Raw genomic sequence first — 26,840 nt, 5'->3', positions numbered from 1 at the left:
AACAGTGGACAGGAGGGGGGGTGACAGTGGACAGGAGGGGGGTGACAGTGGACAGGAGGGGGGTGAAAGTGGACAGGAGGGGCGGGTGAAAGTGGACAGGAGGGGGGGGGGGACAGTTGACAGGAGGGGGGGACAGTTGACAGGAGGGGGGGCAGTGGACAGAGGGGGGTGGGTTGCTTAAATTTTCACACACACACACACACACACACACACACACACACACACACACACACACACACACACACACACACACACACACACACACACACACACACACACAGGACACACACACACAGTGACACACACACACACACACAGTGACACACACACAGTGACACACACACGTCACCCTCTCGTTCCGGCCGCCGCCATCTTAGTTACTCCGCGAGGGAGGAAGGGGGTCCTTCCGGCCGCCGCCATCTTAGGTGCAGCGTGTCAGCTGCCTGTCCCCCACCGGGGAGGGGGGGGAGGTGAGTGGAGCATCGGGGGGGGGGTGAGTGGAGCATCGGGGGGGAGTTGAGTGGAGCATCGGGGGGGAGGTGAGTGGAGCATCGGGGGGGGGAGGTGAGTGGAGTATCGGGGGGAGGTGAGTGGAGCATCAGGGGGGGTGAGTGGAGCATCAGGGGGGAGGTGAGTGGAGCATCGGAGGGGAGGTGAGTGGAGCATCAGAGGGGGAGGTGAGTGAGCATGGGGGGGAGGTTAGTGGAGCATCGGGGGGAGGTGAGTGGAGCATCGGGGGGAGGTGAGTGGAGCATCGGGGGGGGAGGAGAGTGGAGCATCGGGGGGGAGGTGAGTGGAGCATTGGGGGGAGGTGAGTGGAGCATCGGGGGGAGGTGAGTGGAGCATCGGGGGGGAGGTGAGTGGAGCATCGGGGGGAGGTGAGTGGAGCATCGGGGGGGGCGGAGGTGAGTGGAGCATCGGGGGGAGGTGAGTGGAGCATCGGGGAGGAGGTGAGTGGAGCATCGGGGGGGGAGGTGAGTGGAGCATCGGGGAGGTGAGTGGAGCATCGGGGGGGGCAGAGGTGAGTGGAGCATCGGGGGGCGGGAGTTGAGTGGAGCATCGGGGGGGAGGTGAGTGGAGCATCGGGGGGGAGGTGAGTGGAGCATCGGGGGGGAGGTGAGTGGAGCATCGGGGGAGGGGAGGTTAGTGGAGCATCGGGGGGGAGGTGAGCGGAGCACCGGGGGGAGCTGAGCGGAGCACTGGGGGGGAGCTGAGCGGAGCATCGGGGGGAGCTGAGCGGAGCACCGGGGGGGAGCTGAGCGGAGCAACCGGGGGGGAGCTGAGCGGGGAGCTGAGCGGAGCACCGGGGGGAGGTGAGCGGAGCACCGGGGGGAGCTGAGCGGGGAGCTGAGGGGGGGAGGTGAGTGTGATGGGGGGTGGGAGAGGACAGAGAGAGAGAGGTGTGTGTGTGTGTGTGTGACACTGTGTGTGTGTGTGTGTTGTGTGTGTGTGTGTCGTCACTCCGCCTCAGGCCAATGAGAGGTGTGCGGGGGCGGGCGGGCCAAGGGACCAATGAGATTTCCCCTAGGGACACAGGAAGATGCAGACAGGCATACAGTGCTTTCATTTTTATTATATAGGATTTATTTGCCAGATTGTTAGAATAGAATTCCTTACTGTTTGTTTCTTGTCTTCTATTTGTATTACATGCCCTACAATTCAAACATCTGTGGGAAACCACTGTTTCTAGTTGTAAGCCAGGATTCTTTCTTTACAGGGACTAGGCAGCTAGGTACTAGTTTATTTTTCAGATTGGGCGCACAAGAGAAGATGGCTCTGTGATGTTTAGGGATAATTTGTTTTGAGCCATTCATCATTTTGCAATATGTGCCTGTAGCAGGGGACTTGTCCCTGGTCAAAAATGTGTCTCTAATCCAGCAGTATGTTGGTTAACTGCTGGTAGTCAATTAACCAACACCACCTGGCTGATTAGAGGTTTGTTAGAAAAGCCTGCCTTTGAGACAGGACGTGAGATTCTTGCTGAGCTCACATGTGAGTTGAGCTGACCCAGGAAGCAGAACGAGCAGAGGATTCCTAGTCCACAACTGGGCTAACCTAGGAAACAGACAGAGCAGAGGTTCACAGGTGAGACTGACAGAGGGATCACAGATGTCTGGAGCTCACAATACTTCTACACCTGAATGCTGATATAGCCTGAGGAAAAGGCAGCAACCCAGGAAAGAGAGAAGCCCTCCCCCTACGAGACAGATAAGACTTTTCTTATAAGACTGATTATCTATGTCTATCTACTGTTGCGGCCACCTTTAATCTAACACTTACCCGGATTTATCCGGGCCTTTTCTTCCGGAGTTTCCCGTGCGGCGGTCGCATCATCAGATAAGCGCTATTGGCGCTTATCATTGAAAGCGCCCGAGGCACGGGAAACCGGCCGAAAAGAAGCCGTGCGCCTCCGCAGTTTTAAAATTCCCGCGGTGGCAGCCGCATTAGGTTAAAGGCGGCCGACACTGTATATATATATAAATATTGCGAGATGCAGTTGCTGCCGTCAGCTGACTCAGGGCCCCCCCCCCTTGTACTGCCTTGAGGAGCGGCTACGCGAAACGCGCTGCGTCGGCGGATGGGTGCACGCGCAGGACTCACTTGTACACATGATTTTTCAAATAGGAGCTTCCTGTGATAGGATGATCTGAAGAGAGCCCACATGAACCAAGATACTCTTCTCCCTGCTGTCACATGGTAGCAGTAAGCGGTTTGTCCTATTACAGCATTACCATGTATTTATATCTCATACCTCTCACTGAGTACTGATCCTTTAGAGATCAACTCTGACAACAGAGTTGGTGTTGGATCAGTACTGTTTATCATTACATAGATATTCCTAATAGGTTGGTTACTATCACTACCATTACACCACCTACCTGAGAGACGCTGAACAGATTATATACTTACCTTATCTAAGTCAGCCCTACCGTTGCATTAAGTGTGTGAGCCCAGTATGTTATGCCCACAGTGTGGATAGGGACTTATTGGTATGTACCCTAGACTCAACTTCACCTTACTCAGGGTTATATTCATAGCCAGTGAAATTGAGCTGATCACGTATAAGCCCTACATTTATTTATTTACAGCATCCCTAGCCTTATATCAGCTACAATATTAGTGGCCAGGATCCTATCCATTTAGCCAGTTATACTGCGTCACTGTTGTTTGGCAGACCTGGCTAGGTCCCTCTTTATATGCTAGAGTGCTGTACATTTGTTTAATAGCGTTTTATATATACTGGCACATGCCGTTACAGTAGCGAACAATAGGGTGCTTTGGTTCATCTGGACAGTGATTTACCATACCCACTGGTCCAAACTGCAGCATATTTGCAGTCATACTCACATTGATCCAGAACACCACATTAGTGTTCATATTAAGGATCCAAGCATTTAATTCTAGTTTTATCACCCATTTTTTTAATTATTGGAATAAAGAGTATGTTTTAAAGTGTTCACCATATCACCACGTGTTTAGAGTGCCTGTACTAGGTTCCTTTTTCTTTGGTTGTTGCTATACATTTGATGTATCCAAGGGTGGGCCTAGCAACAGCCAGAAAGTGTCAGCCTGTGGGGGGGGATACTGGTTGGGTCACATGCTGATGTGATGGCCTATCAGTATCCAGACCTGCCCTGTTATGGGGTGGGGTTACAAGCACCTCCTCTGGGGTTTATACTGACACTTTTCCAGACGTGAAAAGTCTGTCTCCCCCTCCCACTGAGGAGTGGGAGTATATGTGTGTGTTATCCTGAGCACTACCAGGGGATACGAATCTGGATGGGGCCTGCAATGCTTTATTCCTAAAGAAGGGCTGTATAGTCTGGCTGAGATCCACTGAGAAAGAATAAAGAACCAGTTGCACTGTAATGCGTTGTGGTTACTGACTGGACCAGAACATAGTGTCAGTATGGACCATCCTGCAAACACAGGATCCATGCTGACTGGAGGTGCTGCCCATGAGTGAAGAACCCTGAAAGCCTGTCCTGCTGATTCTCCCCACACCACCGTGGAGCAACTCAGCCTTCCTTTTACCTCACAGGTATGCACCACCTTACAAAAGACACTAGTAGCAGTACCTAATCGCACTTAGGGTGGGGGCAAGGGCTGCATTTGGAGGCACTGCTGAGAGTCATTCTTACAGGACAGTTTTTTTTGCAGCAGCGGGACTTATGGACTTATTGTGTTTGTGCATCACAGACTGTACTTCCCCTACTATTAAAAGAATAGGGAGCAGTTCCCTGAAGCTACAAAGGTACACAAGTACCGTGTATCTGTGTTAATGGATGTAGCACTGAGATCTGTCTGTGTTTCATGTTCTGTCTCTGGTTTTAAATATATATTGCCATGCTCAGTAGCACTCCTCTGACACCTACAGTATACGCATATATATTGTGGTTATTTTGGGGGTTCAATATGAGCTCATTGGGGTTCTGTAAGCTTCACCAGGGAGCCTGCTACCTATCCACTGAGAAAGGAAGGAAGGGGGGAAATCGCTCCTTGTGGCTTCACCGGGGAAGCAGAAGTTACCCAGGCCCTGTCTAAAGAAGAAAACATGTTGGTGCGTACTCTGGGCTTTGTGTCAGGGAGTGTGGTTACCCTTGTGCTCAGAAACAGAGAGAAAATATGTTTGGGGCGTACTCTAGGCTTCGTGCCAGGGAATGTGGATACCCTTCATATCAGAATGGAAGAAATAAAGGGGGGGGGGGGACCATTCTCTGAGGCGCCACAAGGGAGGGGGTTACTTCCTGAACCCTTGTTAAAATACAGTTTGGGACGGGGCCCCTGAGGCTTCGCCAGGGTCATCTGTGTACTCTTTCATCACAATAATGATGAGCCAAACAGTGAGGCGTTCCCTGAGGCGCCACCGGGGAGCATGGTACCAACACACCTCGCTGCTAAAGCCTCATATCCAGACTCCTCTTTCTTCTCCTCTGCCTTCACCTTCCGAACCTCTCCTCGTGAAGGGGCAACAAGAATTTGAGGTACAATCTGTGCTGGACTCCAGGATGTCTAGGGGAGGCTACAGTATCTTGTCCACTGGAGGGGTTATGGTCCCGAAGAACGATCCTGGATACCCCGGCATCTTCTACATGCTCCCAGGCTCGTTCGGGCCTTCCATTCTAAGTACCCTCACAAGCCATCCTTGAGATGCCCAGAGGTCGCTCCTGAAGGTGGGGTGGGGGGTACTCTAAGGATGCAAAGCCTGCGTCGCGGTGCTTACACACCTCAACCCGCGATTGGGTGCTCCGTTGCCCCTTCTCCCCATGGCACCTCCCGCGGTACTGAAGGTGTCACCCGTCGTCCTCGCTTCACGCGTGGACCCATGCTGCGGGAAGTCCTGGTTCCGCCTCCAGGCTCTGTCCCCGCAGTGACGTCAACGGCGCGCAGCGCGCACATGCTATGTGCAGATGGCGCACTCACACGTTGAATCAGGGTCTGGCCTCTGTTCATTATTCGGCAGCTGCTGCTAATTCCTGTCCTGCCTATCACAGCGAGGGATACTGGTAAGCTCCTTCCTCTGCAGTCTCCCCATTGGTACAGGGCACTATTTATGTTCAGACAGACTTCATTCGTGCGAAATACTTAATGCAATCCCTGCCTCCTGATCTTGTTCTTGTTCCTAGTACCAGTCTCTCTCCGTGTCTGATCTTGGCTAGTATCTGGACTTCTGACTTCTCTACTCCTGACCCCGGCATTACCTATGATGATCCGCACCTCTCAAACCCCGACCACGGCAAGTACTTACAACGATCCCGACTTCTCAAACCCTGACCCAGCTACCCAATACCAATCTACATTCCGGACGCACTCTCGCGGCTGGAGGTCGGTTTATTCAATCCCCACCTCAGCCCTGCGGTCGCGCCCTGTTTGTGGTGAGCACTCTGTTACACAAATACACACAACCCATGAAAGCTCAGAACCCAAATCCACCACACCATATATATTTGTGTTAAAAGGAGTGCTACTTTGATTGGGACTTATCCCTGTTTAAATAAAGCAGCCTCAGAGCTTTGAGAATCTAGCAGACAGATAGTTAATTGCAGCCAATCAATTAGCTAGTCTCCACCTGAACTAATGAGAGCTCTGAAAAAAGCCTCATGTGAGACGCAGGAGAGGGATTCCTTAGCTCACAATTGGGCTGACAGAAGGACAGAAGAGAAGCCTGCACACAGACACTGTCTTGAGCACAAAGGCTGTGCTGAGATCAAGACACCCAGACCTATATTTCCTGGACACAGAGGACCCAGGAACCTGCCAGAGACTTACAGGAGGATCACCGGCTTAAGGTACTTCCTGAGACTTTGGGGTGATAGGCTGTAATGGGAATATCCGCCAGTCCTGCAGGGAATATCCCTCCAGTCCTGCATAGGATCTGGGAAAGTAAGTTAGCCCTTACAAAGGGAGTGGGGTTTGTTATTTTGTTGTTTTTGTATGTTTTGCCTGGATAAAGGAACTGTCTCAATAAAGCCAACATATAATTTCCCCCTAATACAGTCTCCATTTGCATATCTCTGCACACATCTCTTACAGGGACATAATGTATACAACAAAAGACAAAAAAAAAAAATCTACATCCAGTATGACCAATTATATATGTACAGTAAATACTTCTCTCTAGATGTGTCAGCTACATGTATTGTATGTCTTTATTTATATAGCGCCATTAATGTACATAGCGCTTCACAGTAGTAATACATGTGGTAATCGAATATATAACAGATAATATAAATAACAGATCATGGGAATAAGTGCTTTAGACAAACATAACATTAAGGAAGAGGAGTCCCTGCCCCGAGGAACTTACAATCTAATTGGTAGGTAGGGAGAACGTACAGAGACAGGAGGAGGGAGTTCTGGTAAGTGCGTCTGCAGGGGGCCAAGCTTTATGTATCATGTGTTCAGAATGTTCACAGTGCTATTCGTATGGGTGTACTCTGGTGCTGTTAGTTTACCTGCGTTCTTACAGCTCTGAGGGCTCCGCGGTGGTGTATGGAAGCAGCAATAGGACAGGGATTTCCTTCTTAGGGTGGTCATCGCCTCCATCCCATGAGGATCCTGGCAGAGTCAGGATTGGTCCCCCACAGGCACATACTCTCTCCAGGACGGACACTGAGACTCATGATGGTACAACTGGTCTTTATTCCTCCTCAATTTCCCTGGAGCAGTCCCCAGCAGCTCGAGGCCCCTAGAGTCCCTCCTCAGCTCTTTCACCCTCTGACGGGACAAAGGGAATCACTCCCACTCCACTGAGTGAAGGAATACACACACAATTTGGTGGAGTGCCAGCTTTATTACCCGGGGGAGGAGCTTGTAACCCTGCCCCATAAAAGGGCAGGTCCAGGTACTGACAGGCGTCACACCATCTGCGTGTGACCCAATCAGTACCTTCCACAGGTATGACACCCCAAACTGAAGATAGACCTGAACTTGGATATGGCAACATTGTAACCATCCAGTCTGCAACTGCAGGCTAGGCACTGTGCAGGAGTTTAACCCCAACACTGCCTGTTCCTAGCAGGACTTATAGTATTGAGGCCAGTGGAAAGGCGCAAGGGGCACTAGGCTACATCAGCATAATTTATTTCAATCCTTTGGACAAAGTATTTGAAGAAGAACCCTCCTCCTTCTAACATCACTCATCCCACTTTTAAATAGCAGGTCTTGTTATGCTCTGGTGAATGACCAATCTGTTGAGATATTTCTCCCCACATTAGAGAGGCGAAGAGAGTATTTGCTGGTAGTTTTAGGACCTGTAAAAAAGGTATACCATGGGGTGATTACAGGCTTAAAATACTTTGGCCAAAGAATTTAACTAAATTACCCTTACTTATGAGGATGACAGACTACATAAATGGTCATATTGGATGTACTGTAGCATATGTGGCTTTTTGTCTTTTGTTGTAAGATTACAACTACCGGGTAGTAGAACTTCCAAGACAATTGCACAGACTGGCAACAAGAAGTGTGCCTGCTTGATAATACTAAGGCAAATAAAATGGGGGAGCTTGGAATAAGAGCCACAAAACCGTAATATGATAGGTATTTTTCTGAGGGATCAGGCAATATGCAAATGTTTATATGCAAAACACGATTGAAACCCCTATTATAACGAAAGATATTTATGAAGGAAATTGGTGAAAATGTAGAAATTGTGTGGATTATAATTTACAGTGGAGATAAAAGTACAAAATGTTGGTAGGAATCTGCTATAAAGCACCAAATATTTGTGAGATTGAGGAAACCAAACTACTTTTTCAAACATAAAAATGAAGCAAACCTAGGTCATATTTTAATTAGGATTAATTTTAATTACCCGGACATTAACTGGATTAATGAGATTAGCATTGCAACTAAAGGAAACATGTTTTTTAATTAATCCAGATTATTAACAATCTGCTTGGATTTTTGGTGGGGAGGGGGACGTATTTGGCCTAAAATATCCAGGAAATCCTGGGGAACGTACAGTATTTGGACTGTTCCGCTCATGTCTATTGCCCAATCCGTCTTCGGATTTCCGTTTGAGGATCAGATTTTGTTAAAAACAGAGTGGAAAATCTGAAGATTATATTTTGACAGTTTTGCCCCATCTTTAACCATGACATGGCGTCAGATTTCTTGCGCAGAAACACTTTGTGTACCTCTACCGCCGCTGGAAGCCAACGAAATCAAACCGTGCAGTTTGGAGGGATTTATTTATTTTAATTGCAATTCAGTATGTGTCCATCAGATGGCAGTAAATATCTTTATCCATGGCCACTGTGCTGCTATTGAATGGCACGTCAGTCACAGTACAAATAATGTTTTTTATGCACCTTTTCTTGTAATTTTATTTGTGTGTTCTAGGGTTAACTGTTTGATGATGCCACTTTTCTTAAGGGAAATGAAAATTCTGTTATACCGTAGCAACCTTTGTGCATAATAAAATCACTACACTGTTGCGAATGTTCGTGTGTGTGTGTGTGTGTCACGGCAAGTTGAAGTTGTCTACGCACCCGTTTTGGCACACATTTAAAAGAATAAAACCGAACTCCTCAAACTCTGTCATGTGTATTCTCAATTAAAACATATTCATTGGTTTATTATTGTGTTTGTGGGAAGCGATGGGGAGAGGGAGACAGCACCAGCACTGTATGTGTGACCCAAAAACCCAGTGGTACAGTAGTACAACTACACGGCTTGTATCATGGTGTTTTTTCTCTTTGAGATAATCAGAGGTCCTCCTTGACCATTTACCCTCCTTTAAAGCATTTGAATATGCTGGTTTTGATATGCTGTTTTGCCTTGGCTATACTAATCCCCTAATACTTTATTGCCATCTTGTTATTCAGTAACTGTGTTATATACACTCTAGTGGATAGATGTACACCCATGCTCATTGATACAATTTTCCCTCAGTACACCACTTTTTTTATGTGTCTTTTGGTCTCTAAGGCTTGGTCCCCACTGGCTGCTGCAGCGCTCGCTATGGAGGTCGCTGCAGAGACAAGAGCCACCTCTCAATGGGGCCTGGCCCGCTGCGAGGCGAGTTTTTCTTGCTGACCCGAAAATTGAGATTGACAAGGGCAACGGAGCGCTAGGCCACGCCCCTCGTTGGTTCAGCCAATGAGGGCGAACCTGCGGGTGATGTCATGGCCGCGCCCCTGTCACTCTCCCCCCTGTCTCTCACCCTGCAGCTCACTGCAGACCGGGGAATTCAGCTGCACGCGCCGCCAGTCTCGCATATATATGGACGGCCACTTATGCAATAGCAGGTACACTATACCATCAGTTTGAGATTCTTATGTATATATTTATAGTATGCATCTATCCATGACATCTTTGGATATTTATACTTACAACTATACACAGGTTACACTTATATAGTGAGTATTAAACCAAGAGTTATATCAATTGATCATAGCATATATACACCATCTTTACTTTAGATGTCTGAGTAGACATTCGGGGTATACTGTATATGTATATACATGCTATTTGAAACGTTTATAATAGGCCTAACATAATTTTTTAGCCGAATATTCCATCTACTAATCCACTCCACTACGGGAATTTTATTATACATTTTTTCACTGTATATAGTTACCATCACATTGTCACTTTATACCATGATGTAATATAATTTTATTGTTTTCTTTTACTACTGATCCTGATCCTGATGTCAATTTGACAGCCATTGTAGACAATTTATCTGCTGAACCACTGATAACCTGTATATTTTTGAAATTACATTGAGAGTAATTTTTTTGGAGGCTCTTATTTTATACTACTTGGATCAGTACTGTGTATGTTAACCCCTACCGCAATCCTCCCGGTAGGCCTAATCACCGACCCTTGGATAACTACTCTCTTCATCCATCCCCCCCCCCTCTACCAACAACAAACCAGATACTATGGTTTAATTGTTTCTTTCCCTTAGCGGCTTGCCCGGTCATGTGACGAGGGAGAATTAAACGTGCATGCGATAGTGGCACCCCACATATAACCAATGGGGAGAGCGATGCAGACACAGAATGGGAAGAGAGGACAGACACAGAATAGGGAGAGAGAGACAGACCCAGAATGGGGAGAGAGACAGGCAGACAGAATGGGGAGAGAGAGTCAGACATAAAATGGGGAGAGACAGGCACAGAATGGGGAGAGAAAGACAGACACAGAATGGGGAGAAAGAGACAGTATCGGATGAGCGGAGAGAGAATGGATGGATGGGGGGAAGGAGAGAATGGATGGATGGGGGGAAGGAGAGAATGGATGGATGGGGGGAAGGAGAGAATGAAGGGAAGGGGAAGGGAGAGAATGAAGGGAAGGGGAAGGGAGAGAATGGAGGGAGGGAGAGAGAGAGAATGGAGGGAGAGAGAGAGAGAGAATGGAGGGAGGGAGAGAGAGAGAATGGAGGGAGGGAGAGAGAGAGAATGGAGGGAGGGAGAGAGAGAGAGAATGGAGGGAGGGAGACAGAGAGAGAATGGAGGGAGGGAGAGAGAGAATGGAGGGAGGGAGAGAGAGAGAGAATGGAGGGAGGGAGAGAGAGAATGGAGGGAGGGAGAGAGAGAGAGTGGAGGGAAGGGGGGGAAGGAGAGAGTGGAGGGAAGGGGGGGAAGGAGAGAGTGGAGGGAAGGGGGAAGGAGAGAGTGGAGGGAAGGGGGGAGGAGAGAATGGAGGGAGGGAGAGAGAGAGAAAATGGAGGGAGGGAGAGAGAGAGAGAATGGAGGGAGGGAGAGAGAATGGAGGGAGGGAGAGAGAGAGAGTGGAGGGAAGGGGGGGAAGGAGAGAGTGGAGGGAAGGGGGGGGAAGGAGAGAGTGGAGGGAAGGGGGGAGGAGAGAATGGAGGGAGGGAGGGAGAGAGAGAGAGAATGGAGGGAGGAAGAGAGAGAGAGAATTGAGGGAGGGAGAGAGAGAGAGTGGAGGGAAGGGGGGGAAGTAGAGTGGAGGGAAGGGGGGGAAGGAGAGAGTGGAGGGAAGGGGGGAAGGAGAGAGTGGAGGGAAGGGGGGAGGAGAGAATGGAGGGAAGGAGAGAGTGGAGGGAAGGGGGGAGGAGAGAATGGAGGGAGGGAGAGAATGAATGGGGGGGGGGGGAAGGAGAGAATGGAGGGAAGGAGGGAGGGTGCAAATGGAGGGAAGGAGGGAGGGTGCAAATGGAGGGAAGGAGGGAGGGTGCAAATGGAGGGAAGGAGGGAGGGTGCAAATGGAGGGACACAGACACAGACACAGACAGCTCCCTCTGCACCTCTTGCTGTTCACACAGAGATTCAACAGGGGGGAGGGGGCTGCTTTGCAATGTGAAGATCGCTAGCAGGCATCTCCAGCTGATCTCTCTGCACCTCCTGGGTGGGGAGGGGGGCTGTGATAGGAGCCATGCTGTTGCTGCACACTCTGAAGATCCCCGGCCGGCATCTTCAGCAGCACCCCTTAGCTGCTTTTTGTTTTTTAGTACATCGATTTTAAGACGCATCCTTATTTCAGACATGTGAAAATGGGAAAAAAGGCGCGTCTTAGAATCGAAGAAATACGGTATATCTAAAATACAGCAGGGATCTGGTTAAGTGCAGCAGACAATTAACCAGACTCCACCTGGTCAATTAATTCTGTAAGAAAATCCTCCTGTTGGAAACAGGAGAGAGATTCCTGAGTTCACAATTGGGCTGACACAGGAAGCATACAGAAGAAAAAAGATTCCATTTAGAATGTACTCAAAGTGTCTTTGTTTAGGGAGTGAAGATTAAAATCATTTTAATTGATAATAGTTTTTAAAAAAATGTATCAGACTGGTAAAGTAAAGTCTATGGCCAATCAGTGATCTAGCAAAAAACAGAAAAAGTTGCCCAAAGCTACTTCCAATGTGACAAAAATACACAGTGCAATACCTATATATTCTCTTGAAAAAGGGTCATTTAGTTTAACCCTTTGGTCAAAGCGTCTTAAGCCTGCTGCCACTTTCAAGGCATGACCATAGCAGGTCCTAACACTCCCTGGGTTAAAATTCTTATTTACCTGTATAATTACAGGAAGAATGATCACATTGAATCTGTCGTAACCTGGCAAAATGAAACTGACCTGCCAACTTGGAAAGTGGGGAGGGGTGAGCTTAAACCTTTGGGGGGAGGGGCCACTACCCTCCCAAAAGCAGCTGAGACCAGCTGCACACAGTTAATAAACACACAGATACCAAACAATCTCTGAGAAACCCCTACCATTAACACATAATATATGTGTATATAAGTGTCAAAAGGAGTGCTAGTGGGCGTGGCTAAATGTATACAACAAAAAACAAACAAAGATGCCCAAAGCTACTTCCAATGTGACAAAAATACACAGTGCAGTACCTATATATTCTCTTGAAAAAAGGGTCATGTAGTTTAACCCTTTGGCCAAAGCGTCTTAAGCCTGCTGCCACTTTCAAGGTAGTGTTAGGACCTGCTACGGTCATACCTTGAAAGTGGCATATCCAAATGCAGACCAAGTTGCTAAAGCCCCTTAGACACTGGTTGTCAGTGCAATTACTGACAAACATGCTCCCCTTATTCCTAGAAGCTGAAATGTATGGGATTACATGTATTCTCAGGTTTAAGCAAAATGAAACTTGATCAGTAAATATTGCTTAGCTCTACCAAGAGAGTGATTGCAGGCACACCAAGGCATGTTTTTAGTCAAAGTCTGTATCAAGTACCTGTCTGTACAAGTCTGTATAGCTATGCTAGCTAAGCTAAAGTTTGCTCAGCGATTAGAAACAAAGTTGCATAACCTTAGTTGATTTGTGTGAGCCTGCTCGTGAAACCGCCTCTCAGACTGCATGCTGTGAACTCTGAGCGTCGTGAAGTCAGCCCGCACGCACCACCTGACGGGAGGTGGCAAGTCTAGAGAATTATATAAACACTGGTCTCATACCCAATGGTTGATAATGAATCTTGCCCCTTCCCACCAACATCTTGATAAGGATTTTCTTAAATCCTGGGATACCATTATGAGGTGAACATAGACAAAGGGGAGCATGTTTGTCAGTAATTGCACTGACAACTTTTGTATTATAGCCAGAGTCTAAGGGGCTGCAGCTACTTGGTCTGCATTTGGATATGACTAGTATACCGTGTCAACTCCCCTCGCTTTCTAAGTCTCTATTATAAGACTTATAGTACAATCTATTAATTAGAAAATACTGAGCGTCGTGACCGTGCATAAATTCAAATTAACTATGCATGCACACTGTTTTATGATACGAGTTTAACTGTTACCCAGTTCACTCTTTTGACCCCTAATACTAATGTACTAATGTACCCCCCCTACATATGTATAGGGGGTCTTTAGTGCTCCAGCTCTAATTTATAGTTTTAGTGGTAAGATAAATAGACACAACGACAACACTTCACTACTAGGAAAATATCAACAACAGTTACTATCTTGTTGCTTTTTGTGTATAGATCACTAATTGGCCATAGACCTTACTTTACAAGTCTGATACATTTTTAAAACCTATTATCAAGTAAAAGAATTTTAATCTTCACTCACTAAACAAATACACTTTCAGTAAATTCCAAAGGGAATTTCTTTTCTTCTGTATGCTGTCTATTCCCACATCCCTATTGCACGGTGTCTACATGAATCTAAGCTGAAGCAAGAGTTCTATTCCCCCCACTTCCCCCCTTTGTATATGCTGACACAGGAAAGCATAGAATACTGCACACAGACACTGTCTTGAACACAAAGGTGTGCTGAGATCAAGACACCCAGAGACCTATATAATTCCTGGACACCGAGGACCCAGGAACCTGCCAGAGACTGACATGGAGGGCTACCTGCTTAAGGTACTTCCAGAGACTTTGGAGTGACAGGCTGGTAATGGGAATCTCCCACCAGTCCTGCAGATAAGGTCTGGGGAAATAAGTTAGTCCTTACATATGTATAGGGGTCTGTTTTTTTACCTGGATTAAGGAACAGGCTCAATAAAGCCAAAATATAATTTCACCCTAAAACAGTCTCGATTTGCATACCTCTGCACACGTCTCTTACATATGGTGTTAGAAGTGGAATGAGAGGTGGCCCTTGAATTTCAAAGGGGCACCGGAGACTGCCTGTGAATTTTGTTGTGCTTTGCCTGCATACAACTCTTGCAAACAGTCTGAACAACAAAACCAAATAATCACGTGCAGAAGTGACCAGGATTAAAGGGCTACACATCTAAGCAGGAAAACTACACTGCACTGGAGAAAGCCACAATGCCATAGTTTGACTGGGAGGACCGCAACAGAAGGTGACCCACACAAGGCACTGATGCTGTGACCAGAGTGTACTCCACCGCTTGTGTGAAAAAAAACCCTGGGAATTTAAAATGGCCACCCAGCTGAAGTCAAACTCAGACTGCAAGAATGAGGAAGAAAATGTGTTCCTGGAGCAAAGAGCCCAGCCACACGGAGCAGTGTCCCTTCAGACCTTATTCTGATGATGAGGAGGATGTCTACTGTATGTGGCCCTTGGAAAAGGGCAGCAGCCAGAGGAATATTTTTTTCAGTGAGCCAAGGAACTGCAGCAGCAAGCAATGCACGGTGGTCACAAGAAAAATACATCCAGTATCACTGATGAGAGAGAATCTGTGCACAATACTGCTGTCTCAAAGTTTACAAAACTAAAAAAGAAAAAGTCTACAGAGACACCTCTGAGAGCCACGGACTCTGCAAGTGAAGTCTGCCCACCTGTAGGACTACCTGCTGGGGTTCTAGCATATACAGAGAAAATCGCTGCAATAGCGCCTCCTGAGGTCAGGGAAAAGAATATACCTGATACTGCCGAAATGGAGGGGGAAATGTGGTGTTCCTATACTGAACCCAGCCATACAAGAGAGTTTCCCTTCCGGTCCTATGAAGATACGGATGAGGATAAAGATATATCTGATGTGGGCCCCGAAATGAGACGCACCCACAAAACACCCTTAGGATGGTGGAGGTGCCTAAACTCGGTATGCACCGAACAAACGACTCCAAATATTTCTGCCAGCTAATGCAACTGCAAGAAAAGCATGGCGGTTGCTGTGAAATTGCTGAAGTTTCAAACAAATAAGGACACCCCAGTACCCCTGATGAAATGGAGTCATCCAAAGCAAAAAGGTGGAAAAAGAAAAGAGGTTCTACAATTACCATGGAAGGATCAGATATGTCCGCAGATCCCGCAGAAGAAAATGAGGGCCAAGATGCCCTCCAGCTGAGAGGAAATGGAGATTTGTCCCACGGATGACAGGATATCAAGAGGACCCAAGGCAGAAGTCGTGTACCCCAAAGAAGAATCTGTCTGGTGCTGACTGTGAGAAACCCTCAAACTATACCAGGGAAGAGGAGCCGGAATCAATGAGTGGCGATCCTTTTACCAGCCCTGAAGATGCCCTGCAAACTGCCAGGCAGAACTGTGATTCTCTGTAAACGATTGGAACAGGAGATGGAAGCTAATGCCAAGCTACAGAGTGGTCTGCTCACACTCTCCTTTGTCTGTGGAACTGTGATGAACATCATGCGTTGCCTGCGTAGTGACTTAGAAGACCGGACAACTGAGCTGAAAATGGCGAACATGATTATTACTGCAATGGAGGAAAAGCAGAGCAAATCTGACAGAATGATTGCTAATCTAAAACAGAACTATGAGGAGACACTGAAAGAAATTGAAGTCTCTCAGGAAGAAGGTTCACAATTGCCTAGAGAGTTGGAAGTCTCTCAGAATGAGGTTCGCATTCTCCCCAAAGAGCTGGATGCCTCACACCAAGAGATCAGCAGTTGCCACACATAACTGGAAGTCTCTAAAAAGGAACTTCACAGTCTCGCCGACGAGCTGGACGCCTCTAAAAAAGATGTCCACAGGCTTAATATGGATCTTAATGTCTCTCAGAAGGAGCTTCACTTCCTTAAACCAGACATACAGTAGAAGTCTCACATCAGGAGACCGGAAGTCTCAACTCAGAGGTGTGTAAATGGAAGGAGTACAACGAAGAGGCCCTGAAAATTATAGAGACTGTAAAAAGAGAAAACGTCATGGGAGATGTCTCTAGGAACAATTTCCCAGGAGCAGGAGTTGTGCACAAATAGAGCTGGAAACAGTCTTTGGTCAGTGTGGCACCTCTCGCAACCGCTGTTACTCCGCTGGTGCTGCTTCCTTCGTTCTGCAGCTGTAGTATTGGATCTGGAAACATTAGTTCTTACGAACTACTGAAGCTTGTTATGAATCTTTGTTACAATATGACTCTTAGGTGAATCTGGTTCCCGATGGGCTGCAGGGTTTCTTATACACTAAACAGTCCTATACTTAACCAGTGCAGCCAATCTACTCCGTGGGAATAATATTCCCCACCTATCCCGGAGTTGCCAATACTTTGCAAAGCCTGGCAGATGGTCTTCTTAGTTTGCTAAGGGCATGCGCGAACCACGCACCTTTGCTGCTTAGCATACCAGACCCGGCCCCCTTACCTGGCGACATTTTGTCTGAGCAGGCCGGACATCTGGTCCATTTGCCCAGACATTTACTAAGATGGGGATACTTGGGTTACACCTCCCCACTTGACACCTTAGTATGTCGGCACCTTTCAACTCCAGACTTTTTCAGACATCCTGGTAGCACACCAGCGGGGTGTCTTAGAAGTCCAGAGCTGAATATGCGCCGTTAGCTTCGCATATACATTTCTAACGACAGTGATTATAAATAAAGCATTTCCTCTGTCTCTGGTGTGTTACATGAAAATCCCAATATGCCTAACATGTTGGTACAATTAAACTAGGGAGACTTTAATTCATCAATAAGGTCATGATCAAGAATCGGTATTCTTTGCCATTAATTGCTGAGCTCTTCGACAGACTACAAGGGTCCACCATTTTTACCAAGTTGGACCTACGAGGAGCGTACAACCTGGTAAGAATTCATCAGGGGACGAGTGGAACACTCAAGACAGACATTATGAGTATCTTGTGATGCATTTCAGACTTTGCAGTGCGCCCGCAGTGTTCTAGGACTTTGTTTTTAGAGTTCTCGATCAATACGTTATTGTCTACCTAGATGACATACTGATTTTCTCCAAGACAGTACAGAAACATTCGGGACACGTTAAACAGGTACTTCAACGATTACAGGAGAACCACTTAGTCGCCAAACTAGAGAAGTGCCAGTTCCATCAGACTTTGACGTCGTTTCTGGGATACATCATCTCCGACACCTGTCTGGCCATGGACCCAGCCAAAGTGAAGGTGGTGCTGGATTGGCCTCTTCCCACGACTCTCAAAGCCGTACAACGGTTCTTAGGTTTCAATAACTACTACCAGAGATTCATCCAATTTTTTTTTAACGTGGTAGCACCTATTGCGGCGTTGATACAAAAAGGAGCCGATCCTGCGCGTTGGTCTCATATGGCTTTCGAGATACTAAAGAAGGTCTACATCTCAGCTCATGTTGGGGCCGGAGCGGTTTTGTCCCAACTTAATCCTTTTGGCCAGACTTCATCCTTGCGCTTTTTTTCAAAAAAATTCTCGTCCGCTGAACAGAATTATGATGTTGGCAATCGTGAACTCCTGGCCATCAAGATGGCCTTAGAAGAATGGAGGCATCTGCTTGAGAAACAAAACAGGAGGGTAATGCTGCACTCCCACAAGGAAACAAAGTCAAATACATACTGGTGCGCCTGGTTCAGGAATCTCTGGGTAGTACTCCAATATCTTACAGGAAGGAAAAAACCTGGGCACTGCGGATTTCTGCTAAGAAAATTTATTGTGAGACAATGATGTATGACGTTTCGGCCTCAAGGGCCTTTCTCAAATGCAAATGGCATAATAATGCCATTTGCATTTGGGAAAGGCCCTTGAGGCCGAAACGTCATACATCATTGGCTCGCAATAAATTTTCTTAGCAGAAATCCGCAGTGCCCAGGTTTTTTCCTTCCTGTAAGGCATCTGCTTGAGGGCATGGAGAATCCTGTCACTATACTGACAGATCACAAGAACCTATTATATATCGAGGGTGCGTGTCGCTTGGGCTTACGACAAGGGCGATGGTCATTATTTTTCTCCCGATTCAACTTCATAATTTCATATTTACCAGGTTAAAAAAAAATGTAAAAGCAGATGCTCTCTCTCGTCAATTTTCGGTAGAGGACAAGGCAGTCGATCGTCAGGAAACCATACTTCCCTCAGCATGTGTACTCTCGGCTAACATGTTCGACCACTTACATGACATCACGCAAGCTCAATCTCACATTCCTGAGGGTCTCAATGTGCCAGAAGGACATTTATTTACGGCAGCAACATTTCATAAGAAGGTACTGGAATGGGGTAATTCGTCCAGAAGCTCAGGTAACCCAGGTACTTGGAGAACGATCGATCTTTGGAACGGACATTCTGCTGGCCAGGGATGCGTAAGGACATAAGGGATTTTGTCATGTGTGCTACTTGTGCCCAGAATAAAAATCCCCATGACAGACCATCTGGTCTGCTTCAATCTCTCCCAATCGACCATGAACTCATATCTCCATGGACTTCATCGTAGAGTTACCAGTGTCTGAAGGAAAAAATACCATTTTGGTGGTGGTCGACCGCTTCTCTAAACAGGCCCATTTCATACCCCTTAAAAGGTCTACCTAACGCTGTCAAACTATCCGAAGTTTTCATTAAAGACATTTTTCTTCTTCATGGAGTACCCCAAGTCATTGTGTCGGACCAAGGTTCCCAATTTATCTATAAACTTTAGCCAACAACTAGGCATTTCTCTCCATTTCTCTTCCGGCTACCATCCTCAAACGAATGGCCAGACGGTACGGACGAACCAATCCCTAGAGAAATTCATCCGTTGCTTCATATCCGACACCCAGGACAATTGGACAGACCTCTTACCGTGGGCCGAATTCTCCCACAACAACCTACAAAATGAGTCAACACAGAACTCACCTTTCTTCACCAACTATGGTTTTCACCCCTCAACACTTCCTTTCACAGGCCCCAGATCTGGGGTACCAGCAGCGAAAGATAGAATCCAACAACTTCAGGAGTCTTGGGGGAGGATTCAGGAGGACCTCAAAAGAGCAATATCCATACAAAAGAAACTGGCATCTTCGTAATCCCCTACTTACAACCCAAGTCAAAAGGTTTGGCTATCTACTAAAAATATCCTATTAAAGGTTCCCACCGCTAAACTGGCACCCATGTTTATTGCCCGTTTGCTATTATAAAAAAGATGAACCCAGTGGCCTATCGCCTACACTTGCCAGCATGCATGAGGATCCCTTCCGTTTTTCATACCTCCCTCTTCAAACCCATCATTCAGGCCCCCAGGTGCCTGCTCCGGTACCTCCGCCTCAACCTCTGCTAGTGAAGGGCCAACAAGAGTTTGAGGTCCAGTCAGTTCTGGACTCCAGAATTTCCAGGGGTAAACTCCAGTACCTGGTTCATTGCGGGGCTTCGCCCCGAAGAGCGCTCCTGGATTCCATAAGAAAAAGTACATGCCTCCAGGCTTATTCGGGTCTTCCATTGGAGGTTCCACTCTAGACCATCCCAGGGACGACCATCCCAGAGGTCGCCCTGAAGGGGGAGGTACTGTCAGGATCGGGCTTAGGCCCCGGCCCCGTGATGCATCCCGTGACATTACGGGTGGCGTGTGCCATCTGCAACTGGTGCACAGGCGCTGCACCGCCTGGAGGGGAGACACACCAACTCCAGATTCTAGGCCCTGCCCCCGTGACAACACGTGGAGCGCATGTCACGGGCCACCAATGCGCAGGCGCTGCGCGGCAACAGGCAAACAACGGGTTACTACCCTCATCAGCGGCTCCACACCTGTAGTGTATCCCTCTCCAACCTATAAAAGACATCTTACATCTAACTACTGATTGCCCACACCCTCCTGCTGCTTCTCCATTGGCTGCTTTTGCTTAACATGCTCAGCCAGCCCTCTGGCAAACTGGCTGAACATAAATCCTATTTACGTATTGCGTGCTTACCTCAAAGCTTCCTGCCGCCCTGCCTATTCTTGTTTCGCTTCCTATTTCTGACACAGCTTGTACCTGGACCTCTGCCTTCTCTGACCCCTTGACCCCGGCTACGTATAACGACGATTTTACTCTCCCCATTGACCACGGCTCTGGATTATGACGATGCTACATTCTCCATACCTAGGCCACGGCAAGTATTACTACCCCACAGACCTCTCCTACCCTGACCCGGTGTAAGGAATCCACTACTGGTTTTGACTATTGCCTTGCAGACCTGTGCAGTTGCAAGCTTCCTCTGGCAATCTATGGCACAGGTGCTGCCTCTCATTGCAGCTTCTGCCCTGTGTTCTTTCATTGGAGGAATTCTCACACACCCTCCTCCTGTGATTGGATCTCCGCCCTTTATATTCTAGGCGTCGGCACTGAACCAGTGCCGAGCATAACTATTCCTACCTCTATGTTACTGTCTCTGCCACAAACCACCCCAGGCCTCTCTCCTAGCTTTCTTACCTTCCAAGTTCCTGAGAATCCAGAGGCCTGGTCCTGGACGTCTGTGCTGAAGCGTTGTTGCCAGCACTGGCCTGCTGCTATCTCCTTGCAGTGGCCTACTCTGGACGTCTGTGCTGAAGCGTTGATGCCAGCACTGGTAACTGCTGCATTCCCTCCTAGCAGTGGCTACCCTTCCTTTCCTGCGGCCTGCTGCTATCTCCTTGCAGTGGCCTGCCCTGGACGTCTGTGCTGAAGCGTTGATGCCAGCACTGGCCTGCTGCTATCTCCTTGCAGTGGCCTACCCTGGACGTCTGTGCTGAAGCGTTGATGCCAGCACTGGTAACTGCTGCATTCCCTCCTAGCAGTGGCTACCCTTCCTTTCCTGCGTCCTGCTGCGATCCTCTTGCAGTGGCCTGCCTTGGACTTCTGCGCTGAAGCGTTGGTTCTTCCCGACGCTGCCCTGCGGTGAACTTCGGCCAGCCTGCTGTCTCCTCCTGCTGAGATCGGCGTCATGGGCCGAGGCCGCTCCTCGCGCAGAAGCCACCCCCGCGCTCACGCTCCTAAGCTGAAGCGGGGCACTCCTGACTTCCTGTTGCCGAACTCCTGCTTCATTAACGACGATGCTGCCTTCTCCAATCCTGACCCTGCGATGTACGACTACGAACTGCGCACTCCGGATCAGTCTGCGTGGACTAAGGTCGGTGATTATATAACCCCACCTCAGCCCCGCGGTCCGGTCCCGGTTTGTGGTGAGCATCGGCGTAACACCCGGCTAATCGACCATTACTCTGCACTCTGGACGCGGTCACACCATTATAGGTCGGTGGCTACTAACATCCCCACCTCAGCCTCGTGGTCTCGTCCAGTTTGTGGTGAGTGCACGTTACATAGTGTTGGAAATGCCACTTTACACATCATTGGTGGGACTTCACCTAGAGTACTGTGTTCAATTGGATATTCTGTGAAAAAGAGCCACTACAATGGTGCATTGTCTACAGCAGGGGTGCGCAAACAGGGGGCGGGGGGAGGGAAACATTTTCTGGGGTGGGACGCAGCGCTTACAGAGGCCCCGTGCTTTTCCCCACCACATTTAAATAAAATGCTGGGGGAGCGCACAAGGCCTCTGTAAGTCCCTTGCCTTGTCTCTAGTGTCTTCTGGCGACGCATCGCCATGGGAACATGGTGTCAAATAACATCACGGGGGTCAAGTGTCATCACGTTGCCATGGCAACATGTCGTCACATGACGTGATGTCAGAAAACGCCAGTGACAAGGTAAGGGGGTGCACGAGCAGGCAGGGGGGCGCAGACAAAAAGGTTTGCGCACCCCTGGTCTACAGCACAGGACTTATCAGGAAGACTACAGGACCTTAGTCCTAAGATAGAAGGGATAGGGGGGATATGATAGAAACTTTCAAATATATAAAAGTATTCCCGAAAGTACATGAGAGAAACATAGTCTAAAGAAAGAGGAGTGCTAGAACAAGAGGTAATTTTCTTAAACTGGAGGGTGGGAGGCTAAGGTGAAATGTGAGGAAATACCTTTTTATGGAAACGGTGGTAGATTTGTGGAATAGCGTCCCAGTCCCAGCAGACATGGCAGATACTAATACAGTAAGGGGATTGAAACATGTTTGTGATAAACATACTGTACTGTATGCCTATCCTAAATACGAATAATGAAAGCAAATGATCAAATATGGTCTGAGGTTTTACAGGAAAATAGGCAGACTACGTGGACCAAGTTATTCTTATCTGAACGTCAAATTCTATGTTTCTCTATTTCACTCCCTCTCCCCCAGCTCACTCCCAAATGCAGAATCACAAGGTATTTGAACTTTATTGTGACAGTATTATGCGAATAACAACTTTAGAACTTTTGCAAGGTGGCTATTTAAGTAATAATCCCCTCAGAACAGGGCATTACTGGCCAATAATGCCCTGGCTGGAAGAGTTGAAAGCCCGAGGCGAAGCCGAGGGTCTTTAACCCGGCCAGGGCATTATTGGCCAGTAATGCCCTGTTCTGAGGGGATTATTACTATTATAGGCTAAATGTAGGCTTATTTTTAATGTTTTTTTTAATTTTTCATAAAAAAGATACATTTTTGTAGTCATTGATTTTTATCAGCATGATCGCCTATATTCTTATGCTTTTACTGCAAGTTTATTAAAAGGAAATTGTACATACACACAGCCCCCTCTATACACACACACACACACACACACACACACACACACACACACACTCTCTCTCTCTCTCTGCAACCCCCCTCTATATACACAAACACACTCTGCAGTCCCCCTTACACACTGTGCAGCCCCCCTCCTCTAACCCACAAAACACACAGCAGCCCCCCCTCTACACCCACAAACACACAAAACACAGAAACACTGCAGACACACACACACACACACACACACCAAAACACACTCTTCAGCCCTCCTCCACCATCTACACCCACTGACACACACACACACTGCAGCCCTCCTCTACACCCACAAAACACACTGCAGACATACACACCAACAAAAACAGACTGCTGCCCCCTCTACACCCACAAAACACACACAAACAACAGACTCTGACAGCTCTACATCCACAAAACACACACACACAAAACACTCTGCACCCCTCCCCCACCCACAAAACACACACTGCAGACCTCCCTCTGCACCTACAAAACACACACTGCAGAGACACACACACCAACAAAACAAACTGCTGCCCCCTCTACATCCACAACACACACCAGCAGCCCCCTTTACACCCACTGCAGCCCCCTGTAAATCCACACACTGCAGACACACACACACACCAACAAAACACTCTGCAACCCTCCTTCACCCACAAAACACACACTGAAGACACACACACTGCAGCCCCCCCTCTACACCAACAAAACACACACAGCAGAAACACACCAACAAGACTCTGCTGCCCCCTCTACACCCACAAAATACACACCAACACAAGACACACACTAATAAAACACTCTGCTTCCCCCTTTACACCCACAAAACACATACAGACACAACCTTTCCCCTCACTCTCCTGGCTGGAGCTCTCTGCAGACAGGGTGGGGGAGGAGTCAGTGCCTTGCTGGTGCCTTCTGTCCAATCACCTCCCCTGTCTAAGTGCAAATTTCACTCTTTGTGAATGAAAACTGAATGCCGATTGGCTGAAAAACTTTGGATAATGCCCAGAATTTTAACCAATTAGAGAGCAGGGTTTTCAATAATGCCTGGAATTATTTATTCAATAATTAGCCTATAATTTCAGATAATCAAAATAATCATTGGCTAAACCTATTGAATCAAAGTATGGAGAATTGCGTGTAAATCCAAATCCGTAGCTTTTGCCATGACTAAAAAGAGGTAAATTCCATATGATTTGCAACCTAACCTGAAAAATGTGCACATCTCAAACCCTAATACCCCTTCTCAAGTATATATACAGTATAAGACCATTATGAGCTAGAGCTGTATCTTATTGATAAGAACACTGCATTTGAGTGGGTAAATCTCTCCTTGTGATCTTGAGCAAGTTACTGTTATCACCCTGCACCACAAATTAGATCCTAAACTCTTACCTAAGACTTACCTTCCTGAGAACCCGCAGCACCTCCTTCAGCACCTTCTGTATGCTCGTCACTGAACATGCCAACAGTGTGCAAACCACCACATCCACAGAGCCATCAGCCACCTGGCTCATGTTTTCCGCAGCGGCTACCAGGAAGCGCTCAAACTTCAGGTGATCATTCTCTGCTTGGCTTTTACTCAGGAACGTTTGGAAATTTGGGTTGCAATCCAGGCAGGTCACTCTGCAGCCACGTGGGTAAAATTTGAAATTGGCACCTGTTCCGCAGCCGATCTCTAGTAGAGTGAGCTCCCCAGAGGGACCTGTAAAATCACAGAGGTTGTCAAACAGATCCTTTTTGACAGACTCCATCTTTTTGTTATAGATAACTGAGAATTTTGCCATGATGTAAGGAAAAATTCTCTGAGATACTGATTTCCAGAGTCCAAAGAAGTCAAAGACATAAACTGGCAGTGCCAGGAGTGCTATGCTCACTTGCAGAATCAATATTAGGAGAGACATGGCTGATAAGTGCAATTGTCTGATCACAGTTTCAGCTGCTGCATTTATCTTTCAGTATAGACCCCACCCACATTCTGACAAATAAATTGGCAGCAGAGCTGTATAATCACACAGAATGCAGTTGTTTCAACAGACAACAAAATATCTAAAATGATTGGCTAGAGTTACAGTATTCTAATTTTCATAACACCTCGAGTCAGGGTCAGGCTTTGAGTCATTCAAGATAACAGCGAGCGCACATAAAAAAGAATAAGAATAATGATAAGAATGATATGACACATATCAGCCTTATTATTATTACTTTTTATGTGCGCTCGCTGTTATCTTGTGTACATCTATCATTCTAGGATCCAGGGAAGGTTCTCCTTCTGCTGAGCAGCAGCGACAGTTTGGGCCAGTATATTTTCCAATACTCTCGGCCTCTCACTGCCGTTCACCCAATATCTTATAACTGCGTATTTCATGCCCTGTTATATTTTATTTGCACATTTAGGTAGCGCCCCAGTGTCCCCACTCGAGTCATTCAACAATGATAATTAAAAAAAAACAAGTAACATGTTAGGCTGTATAACGCATATTTTAATGATAAAAAAACTGGAAATAAACATCAAATAAGTAAATAGCGCCATCTTACTCATTTTAATGCTAGTAATTAAACTCTGACATCTGGTGATATCAAGATTCCTTTTGAGTAAGTGACCTTACTATGTTTAACAGTAGGATTTGATGTGCATTTATCTAACTGTGAATGCAACAAGAACTCTCCAAAGCGCAAACTCCCCTGTAAAAAAAGGAAAAAAGAAACAGTGCAAATGTGTAATACACAAAAATAGTATTGGTAAAAAGATGAGTGTCCACTCACGTGGTAAAAGGGTAATTCAAGCGTTTCCAGATTTCTGATTTGGAGCAGATATTAAGCAGGAACTCTCCCGGATCATAAACAAAAAGAAGAGGAATGTAGTGTAACACAGTTTAATTTAAAATACATATATGAGCAGTGAGCCCATCAAACTCACATGTTCCAACAAAAACACAGGCAAATTGACCACTCTGGGTCCAGCAGATGTCTCGATTGTGCTCAGCTGAAGCGCCGGTGACTGGTAGCAATATCCTTGTGAGTTTCTCCACCGGATCAAACACCGTATGGCGTCACGGATCAGCTTAACCAATGGGAGCCTCCTATTGCAGCACAGTGTTCACACAAATCAGGGACAACCCTACGCGTTTCATTCGGAACACCGAACTTCCTGAGGGTCGCAGTGATATAGCTAGGTGCACAAGTCCTATATAAATAGTCCCTAAAGGCGACATCACGGCGATAAAAAAGGGGGGTGGGGTGGCGCAAAGCAATTAACGAATCACTGAGCATATTATCCAAACAGCAGCAAATGTATACACACATCAAACGGCAGAAGTATACATATGTTTCAATTACTAGAGATGTGATAAAGGAATTGATTGTCTAGGGGAGAAACAAACATAAGTTAGCACCATATTATCAGAAAAACATACAGGATATAATTCTCAGTACAATGGCTGAAAATAAAAGTAATAAACAATAAAAGTTGGTATAAAACAGCAAGGGGCAGAGTAGATGCGTCAGTAGAATCAGAGGAAGTTGCGCTTGTCTCTGAAGGGAAAAATTGGGGAACAACAATAGGCATAACAGAACCTGGGGGTATCTTCATGGCAGGAACCTTAGAAACAGGGCTAGGTGCATTTAACCATGCGGGTACATCAGGAAAAACACCTCTTACAGCAGGAGTTTTTGTGACGGGTAAATCACATGCTACAGGAGAGGCAGAGGGAGGAAAAC

General features: G+C 47.0%; 1 protein-coding gene across 1 annotated transcript in view; it reads right to left on the bottom strand.

The window, feature by feature from the left end:
* The window catches only part of LOC142489965 (thiol S-methyltransferase TMT1A-like), a 27,001-nt gene extending 1,925 nt beyond the window's left edge, over nt 1-25,076 (bottom strand). The window contains exon 1 of the mRNA XM_075591651.1: nt 24,527-25,076. Within this exon, the coding sequence (XP_075447766.1) occupies nt 24,527-25,024 (498 nt within the window). The 5' untranslated portion in view covers nt 25,025-25,076. The remainder of the gene's footprint in view (nt 1-24,526) is intronic.
* Nucleotides 25,077-26,840: the final 1,764 nt, after the last annotated feature.

This window comes from Ascaphus truei, chromosome 3, assembly GCF_040206685.1.
Source record: "Ascaphus truei isolate aAscTru1 chromosome 3, aAscTru1.hap1, whole genome shotgun sequence".
Lineage (NCBI taxonomy): Eukaryota > Metazoa > Chordata > Amphibia > Anura > Ascaphidae > Ascaphus > Ascaphus truei.
The sequence above is the reverse complement of the archived record's forward strand: the minus strand, read 5'-3'. Positions and strand labels throughout refer to the sequence as shown.